Here is a 12,500-nt window from a genome sequence, read left to right on the forward strand (position 1 = left end):
AATACACACACATACTTTAATACACACACACACTTTAATACACCACACACCACTTTAATACACACACACACTTTAATAGACACACACACTGTAATACAACACACACACTTTAATAGACACACACACTGTAATACACACACACACACACTGTAATACACACACACACTGTAATACACACACACACACACTGTAATACACACACACACTGTAATACACACACACACTGTAATACACACACAAACAAAGTGTGATACTCACACACGACACACACGCAACGGCAGGGCCTTTGAGAGATGTGGTGAAGTAGCAGAGAGCCATAAAGATGACGTCGTCAACCTCAGTCTTAATGCACATCTCTCCATCTTTCCATTCACCAATACATTGTTCCAAACCTCTCTTCCATCCTTCCTCCCCTCGTAGCATCCTTCTCTCCGTCCCAGCTCCGTCCAGCGTCCAGCTTCTCTCCGTCCAGCTCTCAGTGGGGTTACTCTCCTTTCCAACCAGTGGGGTTCCCTCTCCTTTCCAACCAGTGGGGTTCCTCTCCTTTCCAACCAGTGGGGTTCCTCTCCTTTCCAACCAGTGGGGTTCCTCTCCTTTCCAACCAGTGGGGTTCCTCTCCTTTCCAACCAGTGGGGTTCCTCTCCTTTCCAACCAGTGGGTTCCTCTCCTTTCAACCAGTGGGGTTCCTCTCCTTTCCAACCAGTGGGGTTCCTCTCCTTTCCAACCAGTGGGGTTCCTCTCCTTTCCAACCAGTGGGGTTCCTCTCCTTTCCAACCAGTGGGGTTCCTCTCCTTTCCAACCAGTGGGGTTCCTCTCCTTTCCAACCAGTGGGGTTCCTCTCCTTTCCAACCAGTGGGGTTCCTCTCCTTTCCAACCAGTGGGGTTCCTCTCCTTTCCAACCAGTGGGTGCCTCTCCTTTCCAACCAGTGGGGTGCCTCTCCTTCCAACCAGTGGGGTTCCTCTCCTTTCCAACCAGTGGGGTTCCTCTCCTCCTTTCCAACCAGTGGGGTTCCTCTCCTTTCCAACCAGTGGGGTTCCTCTCCTTTCCAACCAGTGGGGTTCCTCTCCTTTCCAACCAGTGGGGTTCCTCTCCTTTCCAACCAGTGGGGTTCCTCCTCCTTTCCAACCAGTGGGGTTCCTCTCCTTTCCAACCAGTGGGGTTCCTCTCCTTTCCAAACCAGTGGGGTTCCTCTCCTTCCAACCAGTGGGGTTCCTCTCCTTTCCAACCAGTGGGGTTCCTCTCCTTTCCAACCAGTGGGGTTCCTCTCCTTTCCAACCAGTGGGGTTCCTCTCCTTTCCAACCAGTGGGGTTCTCCTCCTTTCCAACCAGTGGGGTTCCGCTCCTTTCCAACCAGTGGGGTGCTCTCCTTTCCAACCATTGGGGTGCCTCTCCTTCCAACCAGTGGGGTGCCTCTCCTTTCCAACCAGTGGGGTGCCTCTCCTTTCCAACCAGTGGGGTGCCTCTCCTTTCCAACCAGTGGGGGTGCCTCTCCTTTCCAACCAGTGGGGTGCCTCTCCTTTCCAACCAGTGGGGTTCCTCTCCTTTCCAACCAGTGGGGTTCCTCTCCTTTCCAACCAGTGGGGTTCCTCTCCTTTCCAACCAGTGGGGTTCCTCTCCTTTCCCAACCAGTGGGGTGCCTCTCCTTTCCAACCAGTGGGGTGCCTCTCCTTTCCAACCAGTGGGGTGCCTCTCCTTTCCAACCAGTGGGGTGCCTCTCCTTTCCAACCAGTGGGGTGCCTCTCCTTTCCAACCAGTGGGGTTCCTCTCCTTTCCAACCAGTGGGGTTCCTCTCCTTTCCAACCAGTGGGGTTCCTCTCCTTTCCAACCAGTGGGGGTTCCTCTCCTTTCCAACCAGTGGGGTTCCTCTCCTTTCCAACCAGTGGGGTTCCTCTCCTTTCCAACCAGTGGGGTTCCTCTCCTTTCCAACCAGTGGGGTTCCTCTCCTTTCCAACCAGTGGGGTTCCTCTCCTTTCCAACCAGTGGGGTGCCTCTCCTTTCCAACCATGGGGTGCCTCTCCTTTCCAACCAGTGGGGTTCCTCTCCTTTCCAACCAGTGGGGGTGCCTCTCCTTTCCAACCAGTGGGGTGCCTCTCCTTTCCAACCAGTGGGGTGCCTCTCTCCTTTCCAACCAGTGGGGTGCCTCTCCTTTCCAACCAGTGGGGTGCCTCTCCTTTCCAACCAGTGGGGTGCCTCTCCTTTCCAACCAGTGGGGTTCCTCTCCTTTCCAACCAGTGGGGTTCCTCTCCTTTCCAACCAGTGGGGTTCCTCTCCTTTCCAACCAGTGGGGTTCCTCTCCTTCCAACCAGTGGGGTGCCTCTCCTTTCCAACCAGTGGGGTGCCTCTCCTTTCCAACCAGTGGGGTTCCTCTCCTTTCCAACCAGTGGGGTTCCTCTCCTTTCCAACCAGTGGGGTTCCTCTCCTTTCCAACCAGTGGGGTTCCTCTCCTTTCCAACCAGTGGGGTGCCTCTCCTTCCAACCAGTGGGGTGCCTCTCCTTTCCAACCAGTGGGGTGCCTCTCCTTTCCAACCAGTGGGGTGCCTCTCCTTTCCAACCAGTGGGGTTCCTCTCCTTTCCAACCAGTGGGGTTCCTCTCCTTTCCAACCAGTGGGGGTGCCTCTCCTTTCCAACCAGTGGGGTTCCTCTCCTTTCCAACCAGTGGGGTGCCTCTCCTTTCCAACCAGTGGGGTGCCTCTCCTTTCCAACCAGTGGGGTGCCTCTCCTTTCCAACCAGTGGGGTTCCTCTCCTTTCCAACCAGTGGGGTTCCTCTCCTTTCCAACCAGTGGGGTTCCTCTCCTTTCCAACCAGTGGGGTTCCTCTCCTTTCCAACCAGTGGGGTTCCTCTCCTTTCCAACCAGTGGGGTTCCTCTCCTTTCCAACCAGTGGGGTTCCTCTCCTTTCCAACCAGTGGGGTTCCTCTCCTTTCCAACCAGTGGGGTGCCTCTCCTTTCCAACCAGTGGGGTGCCTCTCCTTTCCAACCAGTGGGGGTTCCTCTCCTTTCCAACCAGTGGGGTCCTCTCCTTTCCAACCAGTGAGGTTCCTCTCCTTTCCAACCAGTGGGGTGCCTCTCCTTTCCAACCAGTGGGGTGCCTCTCCTTTCCAACCAGTGGGGTGCCTCTCCTTTCCAACCAGTGGGGTGCCTCTCCTTTCCAACCAGTGGGGTTCCTCTCCTTTCCAACCAGTGGGGTTCCTCTCCTTTCCAACCAGTGGGGTTCCTCTCCTTTCCAACCAGTGGGGTGCCTCTCCTTTCCAACCAGTGGGTTCCTCTCCTTTCCAACCAGTGGGGTGCCTCTCCTTTCCAACCAGTGGGGTGCCTCTCCTTTCCAACCAGTGGGGTTCCTCTCCTTTCCAACCAGTGGGGTTCCTCTCCTTTCCAACCAGTGGGGGTTCCTCTCCTTTCCAACCAGTGGGGTTCCTCTCCTTTCCAACCAGTGGGGTGCCTCTCCTTTCCAACCAGTGGGGTGCCTCTCCTTTCCAACCAGTGGGGTGCCTCTCCTTTCCAACCAGTGGGGTGCCTCTCCTTTCCAACCAGTGGGGTTCCTCTCCTTTCCAACCAGCGGGGTTCCTCTCCTTTCCAACCAGCGGGGTTCCTCTCCTTTCCAACCAGCGGGGTTCCTCTCCTTTCCAACCAGCGGGGTTCCTCTCCTTTCCAACCAGCGGGGTTCCTCTCCTTTCCAACCAGTGGGGTTCCTCTCCTTTCCAACCAGTGGGGTTCCTCTCCTTTCCAACCAGTGGGGTTCCTTTTTGATTTGGGGAACATATCTAGCATCGCCTATATTCTCTGTATTAGAACCCCACTTGTACCAATGCAAAATGTATGACATGGCAAGGCTTTAGTTGCGTTAAATACAAACCCCCCCCCCCCCATAATAGTCACCACTAGCCGGCTACCACTCGGTACCCTGCCTTGAACTTTAGACACGGCCACTAGCCGGCTACCACCCGGTACCCTGCCTTGAACTTTAGACACAGCCACTAGCCGGCTACCACCCGGTACCCTGCCTTGAACTTTAGACACGGCCACTAGCCGGCTACCACCCGGTGGCTGCCGCCAATGTACATAGACATGGAATCACTGTTTACGTACCGTTTTACCCATTCTATATGCATATACGGTATTCTAGTCTATTCCTATCGTACTTTACTATTGCTGTGCTTGTACTCTTCTATCCTACATATTCTTCAGCTCTACGCCGTATTCTGCATTCTATCCAGCTGTCTACATGTCAGAGAGTAATGTTTGTTCTACATCAGGCTATCTTTAGCAGAACGTTCCAAAAACGCTGTGTCCTGCTGAACGCGCTCGTGCAAGGGGCATGTGTATCTTACACACACACACACACACACACACAGTTGATGAGGAGCTATGGGTTTAGCAGGCATTACTGGATCCTGTTCTTCCAATCAGGCGCTGACAAGTGTTCTCTCGGAGCCGGTGTTCTGCCCTATAGCATACAGGAGGTGAATATAGCGTGCGAGATAGGGACTTGAAACATGAGAGGGATGCTTGCGCCCCGTGTCCGTCGGTGGAAAAACAGTCGCGGCACTATGTATACTTTTTCATGGCTGGAAAAGCGGGGGATGTGTTTTTGTGTGTGCATTGATTGACAAAGGAATCTATATTCCGGTGGTTGAAGTTGGAAGTGCGCAAATCATCTGAGTAATGTGAGATATAGAGTGTAGTACAGTCGAGGCGTTTTAAAAGGCTCTGTGCAGTCAAAAACATGATTTTCCTGTGTTTTCACTGTGAGGTTGGAGTGATACTGTGAAAATGATGATGAAGCACTTTTGGTGTACGAGCTGTACAACATCGTACAATGATTCTCTCTCTACACTATACTGTCTAAACCGCTGTGAAATATATTTTCCATAACCCAAAATGTTGTTGTTTCAGCTCTTTGAAGATGGTGTACAAAACAGAAAACAAGACTCAAATAAAACTTCTGAACGGTTAGCATAGAAATGGCGCACATAGAACATATCCACCGCTTATTAGGCTTGCTTTCAATGACAGATCTATAACTCACATTTCTACGTGCATTTGGTCAGATTAACCCCAAAAGTTACATATTTGCAGCTTTAAGAACAAGAAGCATAGAAATTGTGCACATAGATCCACCGCTGATACATGCTTTCAATTACAGATCTATAACTCACATTCAATAAGAAAGAGTTCCAAAGCTCTCTGCTAATTTTCAGTGTTCCCCTCCCAGACAGTCCTACCAAAGTTCTTGCTTGAAAAATGCGTCTTTGCTAAGAAGCGTTTTTCTTCTTTTTAATTCAAAACAATCACACCAATGCACCGATCTGTTACCCAGAGATGATTTGATATTGAGATAAAAACGACTCAATTGGACCTTTTTTTTTAAGTAATTAGTTTTTTTGTTGTCAGTGTGGTGTCTGAGACTGTCTGTGATTTACGTCAGGGGGCTATTGAGGACACAATGTATGAGCAGCAACATCATATCTAAAGAAACATTATTGCCGCGTTCACGGATTTGTCGGAACTAGGAAATTCTGAAATCTCCGACCTGCTAACGGGTTGAACGCGGCACGTGTATAACTACAACCCGTTAGCAAGTCTGAAGTGTCCGAGTTTCCTTGTTTCGACTGGCGTGTGAACGCTGCTTTATCGCTGCTCGGAGAGTTTTTTTTAACGACATCATCGCTGATGAATTTGCTGTACATATGACGTGTATTTGTATCCGTCTAGATGATAAGCTGTCGTTTTTTTGTTGCATCGAAGCATTTGTTTTGACATTCGAGGGTCCACCTATCGCCTTGTCCCTGACTGGTAAACCCTACCCGCGGAAGCTAGGGGACCGGAGGGAGGGGAGGGGAGGGGGGAGGTCTATGGAAGGAAGGAGGGAGCGATTAGAAGAGAAGTCTACACGAGAACTCCGTTTTCTATTGTTCCTTGTCTGCAGCCGTCGGACACAGACGTTTTCGAGGTGCATCGAAAGCTGAACGTTATCAATTCTGGATTTCTTCATCCGATTCCTATCGTCCGGCATGAGGTTTAAACGGAACGGCTCCTATACGTTGAATAGGTAAGAGGCTTCCGTTCACTACTCGGGTTACGTTTAACATTCGCCACATCTCAGTGAAAGGGGGTTTGGTTTATTTTTTTGCAGAAGCAATTGAAAAATGTTTGTCTTTTGATACCGTCGGTATGGTCAATTGCTTGTGTAGTGATTTCGGTTCTTATTGGCGTTTTTGTTGTTGAGGTGAAACGTGCTTATCATATGCACTCTGCAACTGATGGAAGTAGTCGCCCTCACTACCAACCTGTTTCACTGAACTCACTCATTGTTATAAGAACGACAATGTTTTCCGAATTAACGTATAATTTGTCATGCCACGGCAAAATAAGTGTTAACAGATTTTTGGAGTTCGTGAACGTCTTCCTCTTGACGTGGTTGAGTTTCGAGTAATGGTTCGATGGCTCATTTTCTGGTCTCCGACCTTTGTCGAGCTGAGGAGAAACCTGAATATCAGGCTTGAACCTAAACAAGTCTCCCCCCTCCCTCTCTCCCCTCCCTCTCTCTCCTCTCCCCCCTCTCTCTCTCTCCTCTCGTCTCCTCTCCCCTCCTCTCTCTCCTCCCCTCTCCCCTCCCTCTCTCTCCCCTCTCCCTCCCTCTCTCTCCCCCTCTCCCCTCCCTCTCTCCCCTCTCCCCTCCCTCCCTCTCCCTCCCTCTCTCTCTCCCCTCCCTCCCTCTCCCCTCCCTCCCTCTCCCCTCCCTCTCTCTCCCCTCTCCCTCTCTCTCCCTCTCCCTCTCTCTCCCTCTCCTCTCCCCTCTCTCTCCCCTCTCCCTCTCCTCTCCCCTCTCTCTCCTCTCCCTCTCTCTCCCCTCCCTCCTCTCCCCTCCCCTCCTCCCTCATCCCCTCCCTCTCTCTCCCCTCTCCTCTCTCTCCCCCTCTCCCTCTCTCTCTCCTCTCCCTCTCTCTCCTCTCTCCCTCTCTCCTCTCTCTCCCCTCTCCCTCTCTCTCTCCTCTCTCTCCTCTCTCTCTCCCCTCTCCCTCTCCCTCCCTCTCTCTCCCCCTCCCTCTCTCTCCCCCCTCCCTCTATCTCCCTCCCTCCCTCTCTCTCCCCCTCCCTCTCTCTCCCTCTCCCCTCCCTCTCTCTCCTCCCCTCCCTCTCTCTCCCCTCCCTCCCTCTCTCTCCCCTCCCTCTCTCTCCCCTCCCTCCCTCTCTCTCCCCCCCCTCCCTCTCTCCCCCTCCCTCCCTCTCTCTCCCTCCCTCTCCCCCCTCCCTCTCTCCTCCCTCCCTCTCTCCCTCCCCTCCTCTCCCTCCCTCCCTCTCTCCCCTCCCTCTCTCTCTCCCCTCCTCTCTCTCCCCTCCCTCTCTCTCTCCCCTCCCCTCTCTCCCTCCCTCTCTCTCTCCCCTCCTCTCTCCCCTCCCTCTCTCTCCCCTCCCTCTCTCTCCCTCCCTCTCTCCTCTCCCTCTCCTCTCCCTCTCTCCTCTCCCTCTCTCCCTCTCCCTCTCTCTCCCCTCTCTCTCCCTCTCCCCTCTCCCTCTCCCCTCCCTCTCTCTCCTCCCTCTCTCTCTCCCTTTTCCCTCTCTCTCCCCCTCCCTTTCCCTCTCCCTCTCTCCCCCCTCCCTTTTCCCTCTCTCTCCCCTTTCCCTCTCTCCCCCATCCCTCTCCCTCCCTTTTCCCTCTCCCTCTCCCCCCTCCCTTTTCCCTCTCTCCCCCTTTCCCTCTCTCTCTCCCTCTCTCCCCCTCTCACTCTCTCCCTCTCTCTCCCCATCCCTCTCTCCCCATCTCTCTCCCTCTCCCCCCCTCCCTCTCTCCCCCCTCCCTCTCTCTCCCCACTCTCTCCCCCATCCCTCTCCCTCTCTCCCCCCTCCCTTTACCATCCCTCTCTCTCCCCTCCCCCCTGCCTCTCCCTCTCTCCCCCCCTCCCTTTCCCATCCCCCTCCCTCTCTCCCCCTCCCCCCCTGCCTCTCCCTCTCTCCCCCCCTCCTTTTCCCATCCCTCTCCCTCTCTCCCCCCCTCCCTTTCCCACCCTCTCTCTCCCCCTCTCTTCCCTCTTCCCTCTCTCTGTCCTCTCTCCATCCTCCAGAATTAAGTACCAACTGCCCCCCCACGTGTTCAACCACTTAGCAACTTTGGTGGTCTGTTCTCCTCACCCACTTTCAGTTGCCATGATTGCCCACTGCCCAGTAGGTCTATTCAAGTCCAGATCATTAGAATCCTAGTCATGAGTTTTATCTCTCTCTCCCCTCTCCCAGGGCAGTGATTCATTCCCTCCTTCATTAGGTTATCTCCAAGTCACAAGTTTAATGAATGGACTTGCTTTGTCTTCCTCCATCTCCAAACCAAGCAGACTCCCTTCAATTCGAATGCTTACATCTGTCTCTCGTGATCTCGCGTGGACAGACCATGTAAACAGAAACGCTACCGTAGACCTGTCATGATGCAACTGGGGGTGTTTTGACATGAGGCCCAGCATTAGTTCCTGGTGCTTTTTGGGACAAATCACGATTTCGCAGGTGTTGGCGTCTTTAGAAATTCTAAAGGGGGGGGGGGGGGGACATTTTGGCAGAGACGGTGGAGCTCTTCTTCGTTCCCGTTTCCGATCCTCGTTCCGTCTCTTCACATGCATGGACCCTGACTTTAATCGAGCACCTGGCCGATTATGCAAGACTAATTTTGGGGTAACGGAGATTATGGCCCTGGTAACTATTATGCCCAGCTCCTTGTCTTCGTTTCGGGTGCTTTGATCACACACACACAGTTCTGTTTGCTGAAAGTGAGTGTTGATGTAATGGCAGGTTCCTTCCTCTCTGGCACCACTTTCTTCCTGGCCTTGTTATCAGCCACAGATCCTTCCGCAGCTCACTCACACACACACACACGTGCATCCTGGCACTTGTGTGGTGCTGAAACACAAAGGAAGCTAATGAGTGCTGTGCAGTGAGCATACACCCACTATCACACAGGCACAGAGGAGAAGTGTTATCGCTGCCCTCCCTCCCTGCTCAATCAGGTGTGTGTGTGTGTGCGCGTAGCTCGGAGGCGTAATTAAAAGTAAGGTAGGAGAGGCCCTTGGCGACAGGCAGCCAGGGAGGGAGGGAGGAAGGAGGGATATGATGTCATGGGCTGTAAAAATGCTTTGGTTTGCTACTGCGGCTCCTCGCCTCACCTTTCATCTAAGAGAGGGAGAGGGAAGTGGGGGGAGAGCGTTCCTCACGTGGCGTGTGTCTGACAGAAGAGCGTACAGTGTCACCTCGTTGTCGGGCCTTTTGGCGAGACGGTAACTCAACCACAACACAATTCCAGGCTAATTCTAATGCGTTACTGCCTTCTGAAGGTGAATCACTCTCTTGCATATGGTGCTGCTGTGATATAGTTTGCTGTGCGGTGTGACAGTGAGTTGACGTGTGTGTGTGTTGCTAGGATGGAGCCCAGAGCCTGGCTGTGATCATAGTCAATATTAATGATCTGTCTGTCCCATAGAATCTGCAGTTGTAGATTACTCAAACACACACACTCTCCTAATGGGGTACTGCAGCCTGGACAGAGAGGACAGGATGATGGTGCTTTGAGGGAGAGTCAGAGAGCGAAGGAGCGGGGGAGAGTGTCCTTCACCTTGTATGCCCGCACTGACGATCACAGAGCTCTTCTGCGATTGGCTACATTCCTGGGGGTGTGCCCGGAGCTCTAGCCACTCTGACGCAGCCATGTGAAAGAATGACGGGTGAACGCGTGTCCTTCTGGCCCATCCATTTTTGCTATTTAGCTCTTTCTCAACACCTCATACCGTCTCTGTGTGTTCCGCAGCAGTCAGCTTTGGTTTGCAGGTTCTGCTCTTCAGTACAGGCTATGGGCCCAGCTAACAGAGGTGTTAATAACCAACACGTCTCTCGACCAGCGAGTGTGTTTAGACCTTGTTTGGTGTATACAGATGGTAGAGATTGCTGCTAGGATTGAGCCCCCCTCCAAAATATCCTCCAGAGTCCGCCCTGTGACACTCGGCAGTTTGTTTATGCAAGTCTGTTTGCCAACCTAATCTTCCCGCCTTTCAAGTGAGAGCCAGCCAGAGAGAGAGCGCGAGAGGGAAGGAGAGAGGAGTAGCGGCAGTAGCTCTAGTGAGAAGGAGCGAGAGGAACACACTTCGAACGGGCTCTGAGTTGTTGTGATAGGTCGTCTGCAACGCACGTTCCGTCGGCGCGTGTGTGTTTGCTGATTGGACCGCAGGGAGAGAGAGCGAGTTTGTGTGGGTGGGTGGACGCAGTTCGTGAGAAGCCAGTTACGTTGCGCGCGTCTGTGTGTGTGTGACAGAACGGGCTATACTGGAGCTGTGCGGCAGGACAGAGCCCTCCCTTCACCGGTAGAAGGAGAGAGGGAAGAAGAGCGCTGTGTGGGACCCTCACAGACCTGCCCGCTGTCTGTGCTGCCAGCTGGATGGGGGTTCTTGTCTGCTGCGACTGCTTCTTCTATAGGTAGCTAGCTACTTCACTCTCTCTCTTTCTCTCTCGGTATGTCTCTCTCGCTCTCTGCTTGCTCGCTCTCTTTCTGAATGTCTCTCTCGTCGTTGTTTGTTTTCCCTGCTTGTGTCGTAACTTTTATTTTTAAATGTAAATATTGGTCCTGTACTTCCCTCTGAAAACGTCTCTCTCTTCGCCCCCCTCCCCTTCCTCTCTCGGTCTCTGCGGTGTGGTTTGGAAGAGACATTCTGAGGACAGCGGGGATTTTGCTGTCGTCAGACCGGGGAGGAGGGTAGCGGTTGAGGCTGGTTTGCGGAGGAATGGCACCGCGCCAGAGCCCTCTGGTGTTTGAGCCTCCTTTTTCTTTTAGTTAGGAGTCAAGGCTGGTTAGAGGAGGATTGTCACTGGGCCAGAGACTAAGATGCATGTGCACAGGGTTAAGGCAGGCTTAGAGGAAGGATGGCATGCAGCCAGCCCATCCTCTCCTCCACGGCCCTGCCGGCGTCGCTCTGACTCTCTGCCTTGCTGTGTTTTTGTTTGGACACAGTGTTCCTTCCCATGGCCTCTCTGTTTTCTGTTTGGTGCAGCGGAGCAGTGTTTGGGAGGTAGACTTTGACCTTCCCATACGATTACAGCAGGACTAGTTTTGGTAGGGGGACAGTTGTTTGTTTACTTAGTGAGCGTAACATTAGTTAGCATAGCATGGTTACCTGGGCCAGTTTAGTTAGCATAGCATGGTTACCTGGGCCAGTTTAGTTAGCGTAGCATGGTTACCTGGGCCAGTTTAGTTAGCGTAGCATGGTTACCTGGGCCAGTTTAGTTAACATAGCATGGTTACCATGGCCAGTTTAGTTAGCATACCTGGGCCAGTTTAGTTAGCATAGCATGTTTACCTGGGCCACGTTCAGTAGGAATTAAGCAAACGTTGGATGCCACAGATCTAGGATCAGCTCCGCCTCTCTACATAGTATCCTGAACCATTTCAGGGGAGAACACACAACTGACCTGGTAGCAGCTTCTAGGAGCACCTTTACACTACTCCTACGGCACACTTGCGGGTTCAGAGAGTGTTGACTTAGCATCATGCTTACAGATGGCTGTGAGTTAGTTAGATGAGCTCTTTCCCCCTTTTTATATGTGCTTGTGGGGCTAACCAGCTTTAGTTGCACTACTGCTATATATAAACAGAAGGTTTGATGAGGGCCAAACTGTTGCGCGCACATGTGTATACACACACACACACACACACAGCTGCATCGGATTAGACTGTCAGGCCCCTCTGTGTGATTCAGAACTGTTTACACTCCCTCCCTTTTCCTAGCTAGTGTGAAGAACAGCCAGCCCTTTGTGTGTGTTTCTGTCCATGTGTGTGTCCGAACACATGACTGTGTGTGCGCGCCTATAGGTAAAACACACACAGTAGCTTTGTGAACGCACGGCCCACTGCCAGGGACTGTATTTTATTTTTCTCTCTACACTTTGCAGGTCAATTATCACCAGTCCTGAGGCAGGGTGTGGCTTCTGCGCAGCTGTCGTTTTATTGGATCATTAAGGAAAAGGACCGATCAGTTCTATTTCTGGCACTACTTCCTGTCTACCTCGGCACCTCTGTCAGCCAATCAGGGGGTTTGGCTGTGACGCCATTGTTTTTGATTGGGTGTTTATTTTAATTTTTTTCTGGACACACCCACACAAGGTCCTTGTTGACCTTAGCTTCAGTCCAATACCCAACTCTCAAACAGACATGGCTGAGAACTAATGCAGCGCTGTGTGCTTTCTGCTCTGACCACAAGGGTTTCACTCCTCTGACTTGTTCAGCCCGTGTCAGGATGGGTCCACATGTTGTTGTGGAGGACCGGCTGAGGTTACAGGTAATGTAGTGGGCAGATGATACATGTTGACGGTGCCACACCCATTTCTCTGTACACATGCGCTCCTCATCAGAATAGGGTAGGCTTTAACAGGTCCTCGCCACTTCTTCACTCTGAGTGAGACACTGAGAGGATCAGAGAAAGGAATATGGGGTCACCAGGTAAACTGAGGCATGGTTTTGGGCTGACTTTGACAG

The 12,500-nt window shown here is 52.6% G+C and overlaps 1 protein-coding gene across 3 annotated transcripts in view; it reads left to right on the forward strand.

Moving 5' to 3' along the window:
- Positions 1-12,500, forward strand: part of LOC109867548 (MOB kinase activator 2) — a 94,184-nt gene that overhangs the window by 39,376 nt on the left and 42,308 nt on the right. The window contains exon 1 of one of the 3 annotated variants that reach the window (XM_020456755.2): positions 5,699-6,050. The exons of 1 other annotated variant lie outside the window; for it this stretch is intronic. In XM_020456755.2, the coding sequence (XP_020312344.1) occupies positions 6,013-6,050 (38 nt within the window). In that variant the 5' untranslated portion in view covers positions 5,699-6,012. Of the gene's footprint in view, positions 1-5,698; positions 6,051-9,735; positions 10,448-12,500 lie in introns of those variants that run through there. One more of the 3 variants, XM_020456754.2, reaches the window with a different exon arrangement.

The sequence above is a fragment of the Oncorhynchus kisutch genome, linkage group LG22 (assembly GCF_002021735.2).
Source record: "Oncorhynchus kisutch isolate 150728-3 linkage group LG22, Okis_V2, whole genome shotgun sequence".
Classification (NCBI taxonomy): domain Eukaryota; kingdom Metazoa; phylum Chordata; class Actinopteri; order Salmoniformes; family Salmonidae; genus Oncorhynchus; species Oncorhynchus kisutch.